This window comes from Myotis yumanensis, unplaced genomic scaffold (genome assembly GCF_028538775.1).
Source record: "Myotis yumanensis isolate MYYU_CA2020_CCGP unplaced genomic scaffold, mMyoYum1.0.hap1 SCAF_2, whole genome shotgun sequence".
Taxonomy (NCBI): Eukaryota; Metazoa; Chordata; class Mammalia; order Chiroptera; family Vespertilionidae; genus Myotis; species Myotis yumanensis.
Window position 1 is genome coordinate 115485241 of NW_027223753.1, and position 23218 is coordinate 115508458.

Consider the following 23218-nt stretch of genomic DNA (forward strand, 5'->3'; position numbering starts at 1 on the left):
CTTTAGTTTTTGCCCATTGATTATGATGATGACTCTAGGTTTATAATGCTTTTATTAGGTTGAGGTATGATCCCTTTATTCCCACTTTGCTGAGCATTTTTATCAGAAAAGGGCGTTGGATTTTGTCAAATGCTTTTTTCTGCATGGATTGATATGATTATGTGACTTTTGTCTCTCAATTTGTTTATGTGATGTATTACGTTTATTGATTTCTGGATATTGTACCAGCCTTGCGTCCATGGAATAAATCCCACTTGGTCATGGTGTATGATCTTTCTAATGTAATGCTATATCCAATTTGCTAGAATTTTGTTGAGGATTTTAGCATCTATGTTCATTAGGAATATTAGCTTGTAATTCTCTTTCTTTGTTCTTTATTTATCTGGTTTTGGGGCTAGGGTAATGCTGGCTTCATAGAAAGAACTTGGAAGTGTGCTTTCCTCTTAAATTTTTTGGAATAGTCTGAGGAAGAAAGGTTTTAATTATTTTTTGAATGTTTGGTAGAACTCCCCTGTAAAGCCCTCTGGACCAGGGCTTTTATTTGCTGGAAGATTTTTGATTACTGCTTCAATTTCTTCGGTAGTTATTGGCCTATTCAGGTTTTTTGATTCTTCCTGATTGAGTTTTGGAAGCTTGTATTTTTCTAAGGATATGTCCATTTTGTCTCAGTACTCCAGTTTGTTGGAATAGAGTTGTTCATAGTATTTTTTCATAATCCTTATATTTCTGTGAGGTCAGTTGTTACTTCACCTCTTTCACTTCTGAGTTTGTTTATTTGGGTCCTCTCTCTTTGCTTCTTGATGAGCCTGACTGGAGTTTCATCAATCTTGCTTATCCTTTCAAAGAACCAGCTCTACATTTCATTGATATTTTGTATTATTTTTTTGGTCTCTATGTCATTTATTTCTGCTCTGACCATTATTATTTCCTTCATTCTGCTTACTCGGGGCTTTTCTTGTTGTTCTCTTTCTAACTACTTGCGTTGTAGGGTTAGATAATTTATTACCATTTTTTCTTGTTTTTTGAGGTAGGCCTGCAGAGCTCTGAACTTCCCTCCCAGGACTGCTTTCACTGTGTCCCATAGATTTTGGATTGTTGTGTTTTCATAGCCATTTGTTACCAGGATGCTTTTTATTTCTTCTTTGATTTCTTTAGTAACTGAATCATTGTTTAATAGCATGCTACTTAGCCTTGAAATGTTTGTTGTTGCTAGTCCTCACCAGAGAATATTTTTCCATTGATTTTTAGAGAATGGAAGGGAGACGGAGGGATGGAGAGAAAGAAACATCAATGTGTACACATCAATTGGTTGCCTCCTACACCAGGGCCAAGGATTGAGCCTGCAACCAAGGTACTTGCCCTTGATGGGAATTGAACCTGGGACCCTTCAGACCATAGGCTGATGCTCTATCCACTGAGCTAAACTGGTTAGGACCATGGAGCCATTTAAAAAATAATAATGAAAATATCTTCGGTTAAAGGCAAAGAGAAAATAGTTAAATTTTCCTTTGATTAAATTTATTGGCATGACACTGATTAGCAAAATCATACAGGTTTCAGGTGCACAATTCTACAACACATCAGCTGTACACTGTATTGTGTGTCCACTACCCCAAGTCAAGCAGCAAGAGAAAAGCAGTTAATTATGTACAAAGGAGATCCCATAAAACTGTCAGCTGATTTCTCAACAGAAACTTTGCAGACCAGTGATAGGCATGACATATTCAAAGTGATGGAAAACAAGGACCTACAACCAAGATTATTCTAACTCAAAAAGGCTATCATTTAGAATCAAAAGACAAACATAAAGAACTTCCCAGGGGGAAAAAACTGATGAAGTTCAAAACTACCGAACTAGTATTATAAGAAATGTTAAAAGAACTTCTTTAAAAAGAAGAACAAAAAGGATTAAAAATACGAGTAATAAAATGGCAATAACTATCAATAATTACGTAATTATAAATGGATTAATGCTTCAATAAAAAGACATAAGGTGACTGAATGGATAAGAAAAGAAGACCCATACAGATGCTGCCTACAAGAGACATAGTTCAGATAGAAAGACACACAGAGACTGAAATAAAGGATGGAAGAAGATATTTCATGAAAATCAAAATTTGCAAAAAGCTTGGGTAGCAATACCTATATCAGACAAAAAATACTTTAAAACAAAGTTATAATAAAAGACAAAAAGAGACATTACATGAAGGGATCAAATCTAACAAGAGGATATAGTTCTTGTAAATAATTACACATCCAATATAGGAGCACCTAAATAAATAAAGCAAATATTGAAAGACATAAAGGAAAGTAATACAGTCATAAGCGCTTCAATGATATCAGTGGATAGATCATCAGATAAAAAAATCAACAATAAAGCAGTGGCCTTCTATGATACATTAACTTGGACTAAAGGAAGAAGCCAAAAGGATAACCCAAGCATTGGCTTGTACATTAGTTTGCTAGGGCTGTCATAACAACAAAGTACCACAGACTGAGTTACTTCAAAAATTGAAAGTTATTTGCTCACAATTCTGTTAGATAAGAGTCCAAGATTAAAGTGTTGACAAGAAAGGTTTCTTCTCTTGCCTCTCTTCTTATAGATGGCCATCTTCTCCCTGTGTCTTTACATAGCCTTCCATCTCTATATACCTGGGTGCAAATTTTCTCTTTCTATAAGGTCATCAGTCATATTGAATTAGGGCCTACCTTAATCACCTGATTTTAACTGATCTTCTTAATGAGCCTATCTACAAATACAGTCATATTCTGAGGTGCTGGGGGCTTAAGGCTTCAACATAAAATTTTAAGGGGACACAATTCAGCCCATACTATCGGGGGTAGGAGATCTTGGTTCATAGAGAAATATTACAATTAGGGTGGAACCTAGAGAGCTCCTCCAGACCTTGAAGAAATGGCTCTTAAACTACTAAACTCTAATAAAGTGAAGAAACACCTTTTTCCAGGGAATGTCAATGAATTTTTATTGCAAAAGACTTTGAGACTGCCATACTTCCTGCCCATTCACAGGCTTGGGTGTTCAACATTTCTTTGACTGTAATTAGATATCTCAGTAGTCTTCAAAAACTATCTTTTTTTAACTTAAAAATATTTCTACTTTCCCTGGCTAATCTGGCTCAGTTGGTTCGATGTCATCCTGTGCACCAAAAGGTTGTCAGTTCGATTCCTGATCAGGGCACATGCCTAGGTTGCTAGCTTGATTCCCGGTAGCAGGCATGAAGCAGGCAGCAAATCAATTTTATGCTCTCACATCAATGTTTCTCTCTCTCTCTCTCTCTCTCTCTCTCTCTCTCTCTCTCTAAAAAAAAGAAAAATATATATATTAAAATTATTTCAGCTTATTTTTGTAATTTTCAGAATATATTAGAAAATTAAAAATGCTTTAACATTTAAAAGTGAAATATTTATAACTTTTCAAAAGAATTTACATTATTCCCTTAAAGACCAATCCCATGAAGAGCATACATTTTTCAGATTATTGACTACTAAAGTGTCACAAGCATTAAATTACCAAAATAATAGATCTCATACTGTAGACACATACTTTATGGGATGAAGGAAGGTTTCAAGGTGAAGTTAATTATTTAAACTTACAAAGTAGCATATTTACTTAACATATATTTATCAAAAATTTACTTAGTGATTTTACATAGTTTAAAGTAGTCATTGTGGTGGTTATAAAAACAACACACTAATCCATGTCCCCTGCCCTCAAAGGGCATATACTCTAGCTGGAGTGATGCTGAACACCTGGAACATTACATAGAATGTTGAGAGTCATCCTTACACAAAAACATCCTATTTTGTTATCGTCTTAGTGCATGTATGATATTGACAAAGAAAACATGAGGATTACTGAAATGTAATATAGAAAAATTAATACTACACTCAATTCAACTAGAAATAGCTGGATTTTCAGCAACATCAATAATTTATGATATAGATAGTTCAAAATAGCAGCTAAAACTGGAAAACATTTTGACTGCAAAATAAAGGTTATCCTATCTAATAATAGACAAACTTGGTAATTGACTGTACCTTCACTACGCCTCCCATTGGCTAATCAGCGAGATATGCAAATTAACCGCCAACAAAGATGGCGGCTAATTTGCATACTGCAGGCAGGGCGGGACAGCACAAGCCCCCAGCGCAAGCCGCCATCCAGGCCCCCATGTGTGACCCCAGAAGCCGCCTGCCCGCCGCCCCCGTGATTGGATCTGGTCCCGGGGGTGGCAGGCCGGCCCCAGAAGCCCCAGAAGCCGCCTGATATGGCAGTAACTCTATCAGTAAGCACTCTGAAAGTCAGTGGCATAAATGCACCAATTAAAAGACAGATTATGAGGGTGAATCAAAAACAAAACCCACTTTAAATATAAAGACACATATAGATTAAAAGTAAATGAATTAAGCTGCAGCCTGTTTTGCTCAGTGGATAGAGCATTAGCCAGTGGACTGAAGGGTCCCAGGTTAGATTCCAGTCAAGGGCATGTACCTCAGTTGCTGGCTTGATCCCCAGTCCCTATCAGAGCATGTGCAGGAGGCAACCAATCAATGTGTCTCTCCCTTTCACTTCACTCTCTCTAAAATTCAATGGAAAAATATCCTTGGGTGAAGATTAACAAAAACAAAGTAAATGGATTAAGTAACATTAAAGAGATTATAAGAAAAATATATTCCAAATTTTGTTAGTTGTATAATGGTTATGTTAAATTATTAACACCTAGGAAATTGGGTGAAGGGTACATATAATATGCTGTAGTATTTTATAGGTGTTTTTTTTACATGTATGAGATTATTTCAAATTAAAAAATTAAAAATTAATAAAATATTAATTGAAATGTATCTGCATTACATGAAAAATCTCCTAATTGCTTCTAGCATAATTTATTAAATTGTGCTAAAATTTAAAAGGGTTCAATTAAAAAATATCTTAATTCTAAATGATATAATAGAAAATATATAATAGTGCAGTTATAAGCACTTATCTGAAAATAAAAATTTAAAGAAGTGAATTTAAAGAAGGGATTAGCCAAAGAAAATATATGCACAATCCATGGACACAGAGAACAGTATGGTGATGGCGAGAGAGAAGTGGGGGGCAAGAGCTGGGTAGAGGGGGCAAAAAGGGGGAAATAGGGACATCCTATATAATAATAATAAAAGGCTAATATGCAAATTGACTGAACGGCAGAATGGCTGGTTGCTATGATGCACACTGGCCACCAGGGGGCAGACGCTCAATGCAGGAGCTGTCCCCTGGTGGTCAGTGCACTTCCATATGGGGAGTGCCACTCAGCCAGAAGCTGGCTCATGGCTGGCCAGCACAGAGGTGGTGGCAGGAGCCTCTCCCACCTCCGTGACAGCACTAAGAATGTCCAACTAACGGTTTAGGCTCGATCCCTTAGGGGTCTAAGCCTTTAGTCGGGCATCCCCTGAGGGCTCCCTGGCTTGCAGAAGGATGTCTGACTGCAAGCTTAGGCCCGATACCCCGGGGAGTGGGCCTAAGTCAACAGGTGGACATCCCCCAAGGGGTCCTGGATTGCAAATGGGCACAGGCCGGGCTGAGGGCCCCCCCCACACACACCCCGTGCCCAAATTTTTGTGCACTGGGCCTCTAGTAATGATTATATGACAAGTTCTACATTCCTGTCTGACTTCCAGGACAAGAGCAATTTCTTTTTTTCATGTTTAAGGCATGAGTGTAAAAAAAGATCATGGGAAATTTTTTCTGAAAACATTTTGGCCATCTTGTTCTGAAGTATTATATAACTCTAGAGAAAACAATAAAATGCTGTCACTTAGTACAAACTTTTTAATAAAAATGTAATTAAAGAAACATAGCATAAATGTATTTATAATAGTGCTATCTTAGAAGAAAAAGTAAAGAATATTTTTAAATGAAAGTACATATATTTGAGCAAGATTAGCTTTTTCTTCTTTTTCCACTTTATTAAAACATACCAAAAAAAAAAAAAAAAAAAACCAAACCCATTCTCTAAATGCATTACTATGGCACCACCTACTGGAAATCGAGAAGACAACAGTCAAGTTATTTCAATGTAACTATCCTTCCTCAACTACAAGCATTTTAAAGATTATCAATAGCCCTAACTGGTTTGGCTCAGTGGATAGAGCAGGGGTCCTCAAACTTTTTAAACAGGGGGCCAGTTCACAGTCCCTCAGACCGTTGGAGGGCCGGACTATAGTTTAAAAAAAAAAAACTATGAACAAATTCCTATGCACACTGCACATACCTTATTTTGAAGTAAAAAAACAAAATGGGAACAAATACAATATTTGTATTTGCATGTGGCCCGCGGGCCATAGTTTGAGGACCCCTGGGATAGAGCGTCAGCCTGCGGACTGAAGGATTCATGTTAAGGGCATGTACTTTGGTTGCAGGCACATCCCCAGAAGGGGGTGTGCAGGAGGCAGCTGATGTTTCTCTCTCATTGATGTTTCCAATTATCCCTCTCCTTTCCTCTCTGTAAAAAATCAATAAAATATATTTTTTGAAAGTTTAAAAAATATTATCAATAAAATTATCAAAGGAACATCTAATATACATACACTGGTGAAGACAGAGCAATTTTACAAAATTATTAGTACATTTTTATGTTAGGGAGTCTCTAGTTCAACCATTTTTCATTTTTTATTTCCCCTGGCCTGTGGGGATTCGGGCCGAATCTGTGCACTGGGCCTTTGACATCTCCTGCGGGGTCCCAGATTGTGAGAGGGCACAGGCCAGGCTGAGGGACCCCACCGGTGCACGAATCCGTGCACTGGACCTCTAGTTAACTTATAATGAGAGATAATTGCTTATAAGATGAATTTGGTTCTATTTTTGCATCATATATCTGAGAAACCTAATTAAATCTAATTGGATAAATGTGTCACAGACTGGATTTTCTGGAAGCCCACACTGAAGCTGAGTTGGTGTGCAGAAAAGAGATCAGCACTTGTGGAAGTGACAGGGAAAGCTAGAATGGATAGAGAGGAAAACTGTGAGTACCGAGCCATGGCCAGTCCAGTGTACAACTCTGGATCACATACAGCTCTGCAATGGGCCAAAATGGCCTGACCTTTCCTCCACTCATCGATGGGAGCCAGAAGTGAGGAACTCCAGGAAGGGCATGCCCTTGAGTGGAGCAGTCTTCTGTACTGAGCAGACCCTGAAGGACCTGCCAGCAGAGAGCTCTCTTGAAAGGGCATCTGGGTGGCTCTTCTCTGTGTATACACCTCAATGTGGGATTACAGAGACACTGTAAAGAGATTTTAAGGCTACATTTATAGAAATATTTATCAATCTGATAAATGTGATCATATCTAGCATGCTACTTCAATCCTTCTATAATTCTATTTAAAGTTCTTTCTCACCGAAACCGGTTTGGCTCAGTGGATAGAGCGTCGGCCTGCGGACTGAAAGGTCCCGGGTTCGATTCCGGTCAAGGGCATGTACCTTGGTTGCGGGCACATCCCCAGTGGGAGATGTGCAGGAGGCAGCTGATCGATGTTTCTCTCTCATCGATGTTTCTGACTCTCTATCTCTCTCCCTTCCTCTCTGTAAGAAAATCAATAAAATATATTTTTAAAAAAATAATAAAAAAAATAAAGTTCTTTCTCTTCTGTGCATAACTGCCATCAAAACAGTCAAATTCTTTCCCAGCATCATCTGAAAGAATTTTTATGCTGATTTCTGCAAATGTTCATATTTACATCTTGATCATGACTTATATAAAATCAATTTTTAAAACCATATTTCTAAGGGCCAACACCTTTTCTTTTCTCTTTCTGGTTGCTAGTTGCTTAACCCACAAAGGATTTGAATTTGCTACTGCCGGATTCCTGTTGTCACCACCAACCTGTAGCTGCTGCAAACGACAAAGTCCTCATCTTGAGATTTTTTCAGAACATGTATGTAAGGTAAATAGTAGCCTCAAACCAACGTCTCCAAATAAACAGCTGTGGTTGTAAATCCCTCCGGAGAGCTGTATGTGATCCAGAGTTGTACACTGCACCGAGCATCGCCTCGGTGCTCACATTTTTCCTCTCTACCAATTCTAGCTCCAGAAAAGATGAAGTAGACATGTTTTTTTACTGTCTTTCCTGGGTAGAAGGTTTTCTCCCTTTTTCCTGGTGTATTTGGTTTTTGCCTGGGTCCTAGGTTTAATGCTCCTCCACCTGATGACTGGCCTGAATTACACTTCATGGGCCTAAAGATCCAGGTACAGTGAGAGGAGAAGCTTTTAAATTAAAAAAAGTGAAATTATGTAGAAAGTTAATATTAGAATAGGAAAAGAAATAGCAAAGTCATGAAAATATGACAAATGCCAACAAATATAATTAAATTCAGTCATCTCCACTTTTTTTCTGGCATTTTTTACTGCATCCCTTCATATGTCGGCAATTTTGTAAAGTTTTTAAAGGGGAGATTGTAAAAGTAATTCATACTTCCTTTTGGTACAGTTGATAAAAATGGATTTAGGCTTTCTTCATTCTTGGCCTCTGAGGCTATTTCTCAGTTTCTTCTCAGACTAAGGGATGCATTAAATCTGTTTTAATATTTTATCTAATATTGCAATTCTCTTGTTAATGAGGTCAGCCAGGTTATTGGAAATCTAAGCCATTCCAACATACCTCTGTCTCCACCACTCCACTGAAACTACCCTTGTCAAGATTACCTACTCTTTGTCCTCATTTTACTCAGAAGTATTTGTCATAGATGACCACTTCCTACTTTTAGAAAAATTACCCTGTCTTGTATGAAAAGACTCTTTCCTACTTCATCTGATATTCTTCTCTATTTCCTTTGCTGATTTCTCCTCAAATAGAGCACCTTTTAATTCTCTGGAGAATTCAGTCCTGGGGCCTCCTCTCTTCTCTTTACATAACCTTATCACATCTCAGGAATTCCCTTGACCTCGACTGCATCTCAGAGCTGATGATTCTTAAATTTATGTCTCCAGGGGAACAATTCTGCTTCATGCTCCAAACTTACAACTCCAACTGCAAACTTATATACATACAGAAAAAGAACACATATCAAATCATATGAAATTGAAGCACGTCAAGGGCCATGCAGATGTCCCTTCCCAATTATACATCTTTCCTTCCTCCTAGAAGTAACCATTACCTAGACTTACGTGCAATCCTTATTTGGCTTTTGCTGCTGTTATTAACATTCATGAATACATTCCTATATTTTAATTGTACCTAGTTTTTTCAACAGTAAGTAAATGGAATTATACTATATACTTTAATCTTGCTTCTTTCACTCAGTATCTTTATAATATATGCAGCTGTCGTTTGCTCCTTTTTATAGCTGTGCAGTATTCCATTATATGAACATCCTCCAATGTAGGTTTACTTTTGTTGGATATTTGGGTTGCTTCTAGTTTTTGCTAGTATGAACAATGCTTCTAAGAACAGTTATGTATGAGCAAACTGATAAACATGCACCCACATATTAGGAAAACTACTAAGGAATTACTGAGTAATGTACTCATAACTTCAGATGTTTTAAAATAATGCCAAATGCTTTTTCAAAGTGGTTGCACTAATGTACATACCCACAGTACAATCTGTGTGTTTCTATTGGTACATACACACCTCACCACCATTTGATAGTGCCAAATGTTAATTTTTTGCCAATCTTGTTGGCATTTGCTGGTATCTCACTGTGGTTTTAATTGCATTTTCCTGATTACTAATGAGGTTGAGCACTTTTTCATGTTTAACAGTCATTTTGATATATTTCTTGTAAAGCCCCTGTTCAAGTCCACTTTTATAATGGAAGATTGTAAATCTGATGAATGGAAATTTGAATTGAACCACCTCAACCAATTCCAAGACTCGAGTCAGTTTGCAGCTCCAGAACCACTCAAATGAAGACCTACTCCCTTTGAGAAAGTTCCCAATGTTGTAGAAGTATCCATATTCTAAGTCATAACCTTCCCCAAAGGAACTTGTGTCCAGTTGCCAAGATGACTGTGCATTGGGGAAAACAATACAATCCGGCATTTCAGATATTTTGGACACTGTATCTAAACTGATAAAATTCCTGGGGATGCAGGAATGCCATTATGGTACGTACACCACTAAGAATAGAAATATATGTAGGTCAGATGATTAAAGCATTTTGGGCTAGGTTCATCTTAACTGAATTCTTTTTCCAGCAGCTCCCCCCCCCCCCGCCCCCCAAATAGTCTCTGGCCTTCTGAAATAGTTTTATTTTTGGTGCATTTAATTTCCTTGAGGGTTAGGTTGCCTCAACACCCTCTGATTTTTTGCAACACTGTAGTGTTCATTTTCTTTTGTACTCATAATCACAAATTGAAACTTCTCAGAACTACTTACAGGAAATTCCAATCAGATTGGGGTCTTACTTTACCAAAATTTATCAGTAATTTCTGTTTCCTGGGGGTCTTAGGACACACAGAATTTCCCTTTTCTTTGCTCTGCAACCTCCTCACATCTGCTAATCTTGGCAAAGTCTTACCAAAATATTGTTTGACTGTAATTTGGTTCCATTCACTTACATTTTTTGGCTCTATGAGAATGCCTTGTCACTTAATTTGCTGAAAATGCTATCTACAGCTTTCTTTAGCTCTCCTTGTTGCTTTTTAAAAAAATGAAAAAAGGATCTGGGAACATTTTAGAGTTTGTCATCTCACCTAAGCACATTCTTTCCTTAGTTTTATTATTGCCTGTCCTCTTGCTCACTGCAAATATCTTCTCCCACCACATTGCCTTGTCTTCTTACTCCTCCAGGAATCTTCTGCTGGACAGAATGCTTAATGTGTTTACATTGATCAAAAATTTCCTTCATGTTGAGTTCTTTTTCTGTGTTAAGAAATCAATTTTTTAAAATATATTTTTATTGATTTCAGAGAGAAAGGGAGAGTGAGAGGGAGAGATAGAAACATCAATGATGAGAGAGAATCACTGATAGGCTGCCTCCTACATGCCCCACACTGGGAATGCAGCCTGCTGCCGGAAGCCGGTCCATCCTTGCTGCTTGACACAGTCGCTGCAGGAAAGAAACATCTGCACAGCATATGTTTCAAGGGACCTGGCATATATAGCATATTGTTCTTAATATGTTTGCTCTCCTTAGCGCCATGTGTTTTAACCAAGGTCACCTCTCTGAGAAAGGTTGTTTCCCCAGGTGGGAATTTTTCCCTGAGGTTAGGGAGGAGATACAACCCCTTAATTAAGTGCCAGGTGGGTAGTTAAGCTACATAATCTTTACTCCCTGGAATGGAGATAAGAAACGCCCTAACCTTTGTAATAGAAATTGACAGGATTAAAATCGGCTGGTGTAAATACGGATGTAACAAGACAATGGACATCAGATCCTAACCAGAACCTAGCCAGAGAACATGGCAAAAGATCCTGGACAGAACCTGGCTACAGAACTTCACTGGAGAACCTAGACAGAACATGGCAGGAGAACCTGGAGAACCTGGCTACAGAACCTGGATAGAACCTAGCGACAGAACCTGACTGGAGATCCGGGCTAGAACCTGGCTGGAGAACCTAGCAAGAGAGAACTTGGCTGGAGAACCTGGAGAACTTGGCTGGAGATCCTGGCTAGAGAACCTGACTAGAACCTGGTGACTGAACCTGGCTGAAGAACCTGGACAGAACCTGGCTGGAGAACCTAGCAAGAGAACATGGACACAGCACCTGGCTGGAGATCCTAACCAGAACTTCGCTGGAGATCCTGACCAGAACTTGGTTGGAGTTCCTAACCAGAACTTCGCTGGAGATCCTGGAGGGAGAACCTCGCTATGCTGATGAACTGAAACCAGTTTCCATGTCATTCATTCTTTGCCGACTCCGTCCACACCTTTGGGGATCCCTGGACCCTTTGGGGTTGGACCCCAACAGCCCGCAACCCAGGCATGTGCCCTGACCGGGAATCGAACCGTGATCTCCTGGTTCATAGGTGGATACTCAGCCACTGAGCCACGCCAGCCAGGCAAGAAATCCACTTTTATTCTAAGATCTTAAAGGTACTCCCCTATGCTATTGTCTAAAAGATTTATATACATCTCTGATTTAGCCAACATGAAACAGCTGGTATCAGAATAACTTTCCTGCCATCACTGTCCACGAATCTGGATAAAAATATATGAAGATACTCTTTTCAGTGTTTGGACGATGGATACTACAAAGTTGAAATACTTGAGAGCAGTGAAGCATACCAGGTAACCTTTCTGGAAAAATTTTCAAACATGGGGTATGGCAAGTGCAACCCCCAAAGGGAAAAGGGAAATTTATTTTTCTTTCCTTTTTTTTCTTTTTTTCTCTTTCTCTCTCTCCTCTCTCTCTCTCTCCTTCCCTCCCTCCTTTTTCTTTCTTTCTTTTTTCTCTCTTTTTTCCCTCCCTCCCTCCCTCCCTCCCTCCCTCCCTCCTTCCCCTCCTTTTGTATGGTATCTTTATTTTTTCCATCACTATTTACCACCCCCTCCCCCATCCCCTCTTCCACACTACCAACCTCCCTATCCCCGCAGTCACCACACTGTTGTCCGTGTCCATGAGTTCTCTCTCGTTTTTTGTTCTTTTTTTACTCAATCAATTTCCAGGACTACTGAAGACATACTGAAGTTCCAAACTGTTAAATTTGGTTTTTATTTTTCTAAGAAATTAAATTACTTGTTTGAAAAATGATTCTGATGTATTACTTAAGTAATCAATCTTTCTTTTTTTTTTAGTGATTGCTAGTCCAAATTTTAAGTTATGTGTTCTCTGAAAGTGTGAGGACAGAAAAATTTTCATAATTACTGAAAGGGTTGGGGACAATAATAACTAGTACTTCATTTCTTTTCAAGCCTTAGGCCTCTGGTTTAAAAATACCAACTTCCAAAATAAAGATCAGGCAGAAAATTTTGGTATTTTCCACTTAAAATGTATTAGTTTTTAAATATATGCTATCATTTTAAAATTATCATTTTTTACAGTTTCAATTTCTAATATGGCGAACAGCAATAGATATAACTGGCCTAAACAAAAGCTCATTTAGGTTCTCAATAGTTTTTGAGTGTGAAGTGGTTCTGAGACCAAAAAGTTTGATAGCTACTCTTCTGTATCAAATAATATTCAAATAGGAACATTTTTTCAAAGTTGAAAAAAAGCTCATTCATAAACACCACAAAAACATTAAAATACATTAAGATACCTAAAATTAAAGACAAATGAAAATAATTTTAAAACTCTACTGAGGGACATAAAAATATAGTAAAAAGTCAAGCAACATTCTTTTTAGATAGGACGATTCAATAGTGTAGGATGCCATAATTCTCTGTATACCAATCTGTGCAAGACAATGTAATTGCAATCAAAATGCCAGTAGGATTTTTATTTGAAAGGACATGAGTAATTCTAAATTTTTTTTGTAACAGTACAGAAATTCTGGCAAAAATGAGTATTAAGGGTATGTGTGTTAGGAGTAACACTTAACTTATTAGATAGGAAAACATGTATGTTACATATAAAATATTTTAAATCAATGTTAAAACAATAGTAATTAATAGTAATGGTAGTGAATAGACAAAAACAAATGGAACTGAAAAGTGTTTATAAATATCAAATGTAAAAATTTATTATCTAATGAAGATTACATTTTAGATCAGTAAGGGAAAAGAATTATTTTATAAATGTATTAGACAACTGGATAATCTTGACAGAAATTTGTGAATCCTTACCTCACACCTTAAATTAATATAATTTTCAACTGCATTAAAGACTGACATAAAAAACAATCATAAACATATTAGAAGAAAAAACAGGTATTTTTATAATACTGGACAGGGAAAACTCTTCCGAACATAGTATCAAAAGCAGAAATGATAAAGCAGGTCAACAGATCTGAATAAAAATAAAAAGTCATGAAACAATATTAAAATAAAGTAAGTGACAAAAAAGTGCAATGTGTGTAATAAGAGATTAATGATTTCTAACATGAATTACTGCAAATTTATAGATATGAATACCCGCAAGAAAAAGTGCAAAGGGCATAAGAAAGTAGCTATACAATAAATACAAACAGCCATTAACATTGAAGTATTTCACTCTCACAAAAAATAAAAATAATACAATAAGCTTTTGGCTGTTACTGAGAAAATCTTAATGACTGATAACATTCTATGTCGTTGAACTTGTGAATAAACACTCTCACACACTAGTGGTAGCAATGTAAACTGGAGTAGCTTTGGTGAAGAACAGTTTGACAAGTCAGTTCAACATTTTTAATTTGTATACTCAGTAGCTCAGAAATTATACATCTAGAAATTAAGCAGAAAGACAAAAGGTATAGAAATAATATACACATAGACATAAGTAGCAGCCTACATTATATAAATTATAGTACATTTTCCTTAGAATCAAATAATACAGGGGAGTAAGACAGGTAGATCCATACATACTTTCTTAAAATATGTCCACATTTATTATATTTTCTGTGCTTGTGAAAACCGCTTATATATAGTAGCCTGTGTGTGTATATGTGCACAAGTATAGAAAGATGTCCCGAGGCATCAATACCAAAATGTTAAGTGTGAGTTCTGGGTAGATGCATTTGGGCAGATTATTACTTTTGTCTCATTACATAAGCTTTGTTTTATATATGTACTACCTGGCAGATTATGTGGCATGCGGTATGCATGCAAAAAAATGTGTGGATGGGTATGAATTCATTTTATAAGACAACCCTCCACTACTGATTTCAAAGATAAAGCATTAAATAGCCATCATTAAAAGATCTCATTTGATAGAACATAGCAACACGATTTCAATTAGAACGAGTGCATTTAGTCTTGAGGTCCCAGAGATAGTTTACAAATAAATTCCTGAACAGTGTTTTAGGGATTAACTTTTGGATAAAAAGGGATCTCTGAAAGGAACTAGTGTGTTAGTTCTTTACCTATTGTCTCTCAGTTCCAATTCAGCTCCACGCTTGTATCCTCAGCTCTGTAATGCTGGTGCTGGGATTGCAAACTGCATTTTCCTGACCCATTTGCTGCATCCACTTAGATTCTGCCAGTAGGTTCTACCAGAGGACAGTTGGAAGGCAGAAAAATAAGTTTTACTTCCTAGTCTTTGCTTGCCAATTCTACCAGTGTTGACCTAATAGTGTCAGTTGATTACAGCCTTCAACCACTTTAAGATCTTCTAGTACTATCTTCATTGCATCCCTCAGAAGTAGCAAGAGTGGAGAGGTGGTGAACCTCCTCAGACTGAGCAACTGCATCGAGACTTGGAGCTCTAAGCTCCAAGTGCTATCTGATGTGCTATCTGATGTAGTGAAGTGGTTAATGGCAGGATCAAGATAAAAGGACACATGTTAAAGGCCAACTTGCTCAGGTTAGCACTTTGGACGGTGTGTGAATGTTCCAGGGGTATTAATAGAGGAAAATGCCCATGTCAGTAAGGGTCTGGGCAGCTCTGTACAACAGAACTTTCTGTAATAATGGAAATGTCCAATACATTGTCCAATGTGATAGACAACAGTCACATGGCACTATTGAGCATATGAAATATGGCTAGTATGCCTAAGTAATTTTATTTGGTTTAAATTAAATAGCTACATGTGGCTGGTGGCTAAAGTATTGGACAAGGGAGATCTAAGGTGACTGTAGGGCTGGAGAACCTGCAAGACTCCACCTCTATGAAGTTGCCAGATATCTTCAAAGTTACTGGGGACGCAAAAACCAGAGATATTATCTTCCTCTAAAGAAGCCCAGTCCAGCAATGGAAGACAAACATGCAAAAACTCTTTGAAAGATTATTCTGCCAACAATGTGGAAGACAGATTGTAGGGACAAGATTAAATATAGATTTTGCCCTTTGTCAAAATTAAGAGATCAACAAAGAAAAGGGATGCATGAGCAACTATTAAAGAATTTGACCTGTTCACAACTTGGCAATCCATGGGAAATAAAAGTAGAATTGAAAATAATTTCCCATTTCTAGATTATTATATAATTAACCAAGGGAATATAAGAGAATCAGGCTTGGGAAGAAGTGAGGGATTGTTTTGGATTGCAAGGTTTAAACTGCTTGTGAAACATCCAAGTCTATATGTTAGACGAACAATTGGAAATTAACTCACAGGGAAGGTTTGCTTAGAGACATGGATCTGTGAGTCGGCGTGTAGGCAGTGCAGGAAGACAAGGTAGTAGACATGACTACCTAGGAAAGGTGAAGAGTTACAAGGGGCCTTGACAACTGTGATATTTAGGGAACAAAGAAAATGATAAGGAACGCAGACAGGAATAAGAGTAGCTCAAGGAGCCTGTCTCAGGAAGGTAAAGGTTCTAAAAATCAGGAGCAAGAGTAACCAAGTGACAAACTGTAAAAAGGGCTGGCAATTATTGAACACTATGTGGCAGAGATTATTAGTGTTTTTTATATAGAACCCCATTTAATCTTTTCAGAATCCTATAAGGTGGGTTATAGTGGAATTCCATTTTACAAATGGAGAAACTAAGGTACGGAAAGGTTGAGCTCACTTAAGGTCAACCCGCAGCTCCCTGACCAGGATCTGGACCTAGGCATCTGGTCTAGAGCCTACACTCTGAAGCCACTCAGCAGAGAGAAGTCCAGTGAGCTACAGACTGAAAACGTTGGCGTGCCGCTTCGGCTGGAGCACATACCAAAGCAAGTTGGCCTTATGGCCGAGGCGGCCAAGCAGTACACGTAACGCTCTGCTTTTCCTGTGATGTACAATAATGTGAAAAGCAAACTTCTTCACCTGAATGCTTTAGCTAGGTTTAATTAGTCTCTCAGGGTAGAGCCACAGATGATTCTTAGAATTGAAGTTGGAGAAGCATTTAGCAAATGTCCTCACTTTCAAGTCTTTTAGGAACCCACATGCTTCTGATACACAGCCAGGGTAAGAAATACTAGTCTAGCACTAGATTAATGAAGAATGAAGGCCATCTGCTAAAGGACAAACTGATGTACAGACCATGGGCTAGAATAAGCATGTCAAACTCAAAGGCTAACATGGGCCAAATAAACACGGTTTAAGTTTATGTGGGCCGCAAAAAAACAAAAAGCTTCAATTTTCATAGAAACATAGGTTTATTTCGATAGAGACATGCTGAATACAAAGGGCTGAAATAAATGAATAATCATTACATAAAATATTAGAACATTTTAATAAAAATTAATATGTTTTCTTGACCATTAACTTACTAGACACTGAATAACTGCACAAATTGATAAGCATAACACAAATAAACCTATTTTTCTTGTTCTCCAAAGCGAAATATTTCCTGTTGTGCACACCAAACAAGTCAGTCCAAGACTAATGACGTGGCAATTGGCTGCTAAAATATTCGCTGCTAGTATTAGAGAGAAATGGTGCGCATAAGGAACATAAAGGAAATGAATGCAACACGATTATAGTATTCAGTCATTAGGGAACATTGTAGTTCATTATTAATAATTATGTATAACCATATTGTAGAAATCAAGTTATGAAATTTTTATTAAAACATTTCTTACATACCATTATATTGGCTGCTCTGCAAAAATACGGCCCACGGGCCATGAGTTTGACATGCTTGGACTGGTACAGTGGTCGGCAAACTCATTAGTCAACAGAGCCAAATATCAACAGTACAACGATTGAAACTTCTTTTGAGAGCCAAATTTTTAAAACTTATATAGGTAGGTACATTGTTATTAACTTAGTGACTAAAAATGATTTTGCTTAGTTTTAGGTTTGAGGCTTAGAAAGAGCCACACTTAAGGGGCCAAAGAGCCGCATGTGGCTCGCGAGCCGCAGTTTGCTGACCACGGGGCTAGTACAAGGCAAAAAAGAGAGAACTTTTTAAAAATTAATTTTGTAGAAAAACAATTACGTCCCAAAATAATGGATGTAATTTAAATTTATAAGTTCATTTTATACATTTGATTTTATTTATATTTTTCTCATAACACTGGATTTTCAATGTCCATCCCCCATTACATTCTGGTTATCTAATCATTACCTGTAAACTTACAGGTTTAGAGGAGAAATTTGAAGGGGAAGATCCTACCAATGTCCCCAATTGTCTTAGTAAGGCAAAGGAAACATTATCCCGTTCTTACTTGAGCTGACATTAGATAGGAGCTGAGGACAGTAGTGAAGGTTTGAAATAGTCATTGAGAAGAATTGTGTATGGAATGAAAAAGGCTTTTTAAAATTCTGGTGTGTGTGCATGTTTGTATTCAATTGTGTAGATAGTCTGTCACTCATGCCTCATTTAACTTTTATTGGTGTATTTATTATTATTGGTGTATTCAGGCCCAGTGCATGAATTTGTGCGGGGGTAGGGACCGCAGGAGGTTGGCCGGTCGCCAGCCAAAGGAGGTTGGCTGTGGGAGTGCACTGACCACCGGGGGGCAGCTCCTGCGTTGACCATCTGTCCCCTAGTGGTCAGTGTGCATCATAGCGACCGGTCGTCCCTAATGGTTGCTTGGGCTTTTAGATATATAGATTACTGTTAAGTCACCTCTATCAAAGCTAATTAGAAAAAGGTGGACTGGAGGGGGAAGGAGAAAGTAGATGGCATCTCATTTTTGTAAAGGCATTCCATTCCTCTCCCCAAAAAGCCAATACTGCTTATGTGTATACACTGTATAACATTATGCAAAAATGGAAAATATGTGGCCACAGCGATTATCAGTAGTACCTCCAGGGTGGGGGTGGAATAAAAAAGGGATAGGGAGTAGGTAAGAATAAAAACACTAGCAAAACAGAAACAGAACCGTGACATAATGTTAAGTAAACCTGATGAAATAAACACAAGAACAAGGACCAGTCAACATGGACTACTGCATTCATTCAGCAAAGATTTGTTCAATAAAAACACTGACTGATTAGATGAATGCTTTGTGAGCACTTTCTAACGTACCTGCTATATCTACTAAAGGTTTTGGAGAAGTGTAAGTTAGAAAACAAAAAAGTAGATGTAAGAACAGAACTATAACTTGAGGCTGAAAATGGTATTTGTTTTTGGAAAGGAGCTATGAACTGGGTCATCACATATTGCTATGGACTAAATTGTGTTTCCCCTATCCCCCTGCCAAATTCATGTGTTGAAGCCCTTACCCACAATGTGACTACCTCTTTAAAGGCTGTATCTCCATATGTAATTAAGATTAAATGAGGGTGGGGCTCTAATCCAATATGACTGGTATCCTTATAAGAAGAGGGACCCCAGAAATATGTGCATGCACAAAGAGAGAAGGCTGTCTACAAGCCATGAAGTGGCCCCAGGAGAAACTAAACCTGTCAACACCTTGATTTTGGACTTCCAGACTCCAGAACTGTGAGAAAATGTGTTTTTTAAGCCACAATTCTATGGTATTTCGTTTTGGCAGGCCTAGCTAACTAATACATATAACTTGAATAAAATTAAACGGTGTTTAATTTGTTTAATGATGTAAATTCTTTTTTTAAATTAACTTCCCCCAAGCAACGGAGTGATTGTACTTTTGGAAAAGGACAGGGGGATCCAGAGGCAGAGTCAACAATTCTGAATTTAGAGCAAAGACACTGGCCTTGTAGAGAATCAGATAAAGGAGAAAATCCACCTTAGTCTCAAACCTAAAACTAAGCAAAATCATTTTAGTCATGTCCTTGAAATTACAAGTGAGGGAAAGATGAGAATCTTCCAACACATAGGGGATCCCAAGTAAATGGAAATTAAAAAGCATCGACTTGAGGTGCAGTGGATCTCAGACTTGAGCAGATCAGAATCATCTGAAGGACTTGTTAAAACACAGGTCACCTGAGGATCTTCTGAATCAGGAATCTGGTGTGGGACTCACGAATTTCCAGTTCTAGCATGTTCCCAGACGTTGCTGAAGCTGCTGGTCTGAGATCACGATTTGAGAACTGATTCAGTGTATGGTCATTATAGTATTTTAATGAACCTAGAAAGTATTAGCAGGGCCTCAGAGGTTCACTCATGACTACAGTCTCCCTATGCCCTGTGTTTATAAGAAATTCATACAAGTCTTAAGTTATATCTGTTTGAATTCTGCGTTGTATTACTGCAAAACATAATTTTTGGGGGTTGGGAAGGGAGGACTATAGTAATCAAAATGAGAGTCATTTAAATAAAAATAAAATCTGCCACAGACAACAGTTTTATGAAGTTCCAAGTTTTATATTACTGCCTATAAATTATATTTAACCCAGTAAATAAGGTAAGAAAATTTTGCTGACCTAAAGATCAAAGCCGATATAAAAACAAGTAATTTCTCCAGTTCTTGAAAAAGGTCACTTCTGTAAATGAGTACTTCAGGTTCATTACTAGGAATAAATAAACTGGCTTTTCAGTATGAAGTAAATAGAATAATAAAACTTACCTTCGGCACAAGAGCCACATACGATTCTCTGGATGTGGCTTATAAAAGGAGAAATTTCCACCTGGTGTTTGGGTGTGTTGTGTCTCAGTAGTCAGTTAGACACATAAACACAGATCACTTTACCGTTATGGTAGAATATCATAAAATACTGCAGATAATTTAGAAAAGCTTAGATAATTTATATAAAGTTTCTGAGGTTTTGACAGAACTTGAAAACCAACGCAGAACATAGATTCTGCTGAAGTGAAGAATATAAAATCTGAATCAAAACACATTTGGATAGCTACAATATGCAAAATCTACACTTATAAAAGAAACAGTACCAGGTCCTTGTCATTAATGCCTTAGCAGCATACTGATACCTTTGTAAGGAGCATCCTAGAACAACTTCATATTCCCCTTTCCTCCTCTGTCCAGGATCTTTTGTGAGAGGCACTTACACAGAGCACTTTTGGCGGCGCCGTAACAAACATATGCACAGTATAATGATATATTTTACTAAGCTAACAAAGTATTGTTCATAAAGAAATTTTATAAATTCAAAAATAGGTTGTTGGTAACATGATTACCTTTAAAGCATTGATTTTGACTCACAATGTTACTTCATTAATCTTAAACAGAAGTTCCATCTATAAAATGTTCCACAGCTTCTTCCTTATTGAAAAGGTGCTAAATAAAAGCAGGTCAGATACTCAAATTCTAGGTCAACAACAGCAACTTCATTTCACAGCACTGATTAGCACAGAACATTTTCAATTAAAGTAATATACAATTTACAAAAAAATAGAATGATTCTGTAATGCAAAACATTGTCTTCCGCTACAAAGAACATGTGTGTATGTGTGCACGTGTATGTATTATGTATACATATACATATTTCTTATAAGTTTCACTATTAAATAGCCCTTATTCAAGTATATTTTCTGGTATCTTTTGAAATAATCACCTAGCTATATTATTTGTAAATACATAAAAAAATAAAAGGTTAATCTAAGAAAGGTTAAAAGTTTCAGTGTGGTCGACTTAGTCACTCACTTCAGTGAAAACCTGATTTGAATTCAAAATAAGTTTAGGTGCCATATTAAGTTTAACTACTTAGTAAAAAAAAAAATAAAAAATATATATATATTTGTCAAATATTTAGTCAATTTCCAATGTGCTAACATTAGAGCAGAATAAAAAGTCTGTATTACTCTACTCATCACCCACTCTTAATCCCCAAAATTCATTTATATAACTAAAATAACACACTAATATACAATATACCTGCTTACAAACACATAGGTAGCCATAAATAAAACTTTATTCTTTAATTCCATTTACAAGCTACCAAATGTTATGTATCATACACAGTGCTGAACACTTAAACGGCTGTAGCCATGGAAGGATCCAGACTCAATGGAACAATGTAGGTAAAGATAAAAGCAGTAATACTGTAAGAGAAAGGTGGCAAAAACATGGTTTTTCAATGATACGATCAATCAGATTTGTAATTATACATGAGATCTGGCTAAGACAAAGTCTGAGAGCCATGCGATTCCCAGCTTTATTGTTTGCAGTCCAGCTAAAGTCTGTATAGTCATTTTGTATTTTGAAGTCATTAAAATAAAAAAAATGTTAAAAACTATAGCAGCAACAAGCAAACCTTGTGACAAGAAGGCAAGGGTTAAGAACTGAAAAAGAAGTTTACACAGTGTGTTTAGGGAAAGTGTGCGCTGTTTATCTTCCATCAGCAGGAGTTCGACTGAGGGACAACATGATTCGGGCAAATCTCTCGCACAGTTCAAGTGTGGAATATGAAGGTAACTTCGGTGGCTCCTGGAAACCTTTAATCTCCGTAGAACAATCGAGAAGTTTTGGCAGAAAATCTGTCAGCTTCTCTTGGAGGTTTGCTGCAAATAAAAACAATAGAGGTAACTAAGGATAGAGAGCAAGTGAAATTATCTTTAAGATGATTTATTAACTTGGAGTGGCCAGTTGATGATTGATTTTAAAATATATAAAATAATTATCATCCTGAGGGAAGAGATAAAAGATAATGACAATGAGTTCATAGCTTAGTTTGTAAATAAGAAAAAAGAAATGTGAATATTACAAAATATAAAAAATGATACAAATAAATAACATTAATTCTAACTGCTTTTAATTCCAACCAACTCAGGTGTCCACTAGCATTATTTAAACTTACATTCCATTTCTTGTCCAAGATAAGAGCACCATCGATTTCTCATATCTTCCACAGCAAGTATATCTTTCTCTTCCATTTCATCCACCAATAATAAGGGCAAAAATGGGACAATAAACTCATTCATAATAATCAGACCATTGTTTACTTCTCGATCCTCTCCAGATTCAAACAGTTCTGCAGCTTGCTCATTTAATTTCTTAATGCAATGAGAAAAAGAACAGGTTTGTTTTCTTTTTTAATGTAATAAAATACCTGTAAGTATAAATACTGAAGATGATATAATGAGTATGTTCACAAACGGTATTAGAACAAATGGCAATCAGGAAAAATAAACTCAAGCTATTCTAGCATGAAAAATCTCTTAGAAAAAGCTGTGTATAACAACAGAAATAAAAGGAAAAAGAAGTGGGGAAAATATTGTTGTTATGCTTTTAAAATTTGTGTTTAGCTTATATTGATCATCACTACAGGGGCCAATTTTTATTTATTCTCCAGGGATGAACTTCCCCCAATACTAAAATTTAATAAGCACTCAAAATAATTTTGAAAATAGATTCAAACTCCATATTAATTTTGAAAAACTCTTTATCATTTCTCCATAAATGTCAATTGAACAAGAAAAGCTATATTCCTTCGTAC

General features: G+C 37.0%; 1 protein-coding gene across 6 annotated transcripts in view; it reads right to left on the minus strand.

The window, feature by feature from the left end:
- Nucleotides 1–21672: 21672 nt before the first annotated feature.
- Nucleotides 21673–23218, minus strand: part of USP25 (ubiquitin specific peptidase 25) — a 187006-nt gene continuing 185460 nt past the window's right edge. For all 6 annotated transcript variants that reach the window (XM_070405987.1, XM_070405988.1, XM_070405986.1 and 3 more), the window contains 2 exons: nucleotides 22580–22775; nucleotides 21673–22283 (listed from right to left, as the gene is read on the minus strand). In XM_070405987.1, the coding sequence (XP_070262088.1) occupies nucleotides 22111–22283; nucleotides 22580–22775 (369 nt within the window). In that variant the 3' untranslated portion in view covers nucleotides 21673–22110. The remainder of the gene's footprint in view (nucleotides 22284–22579; nucleotides 22776–23218) is intronic.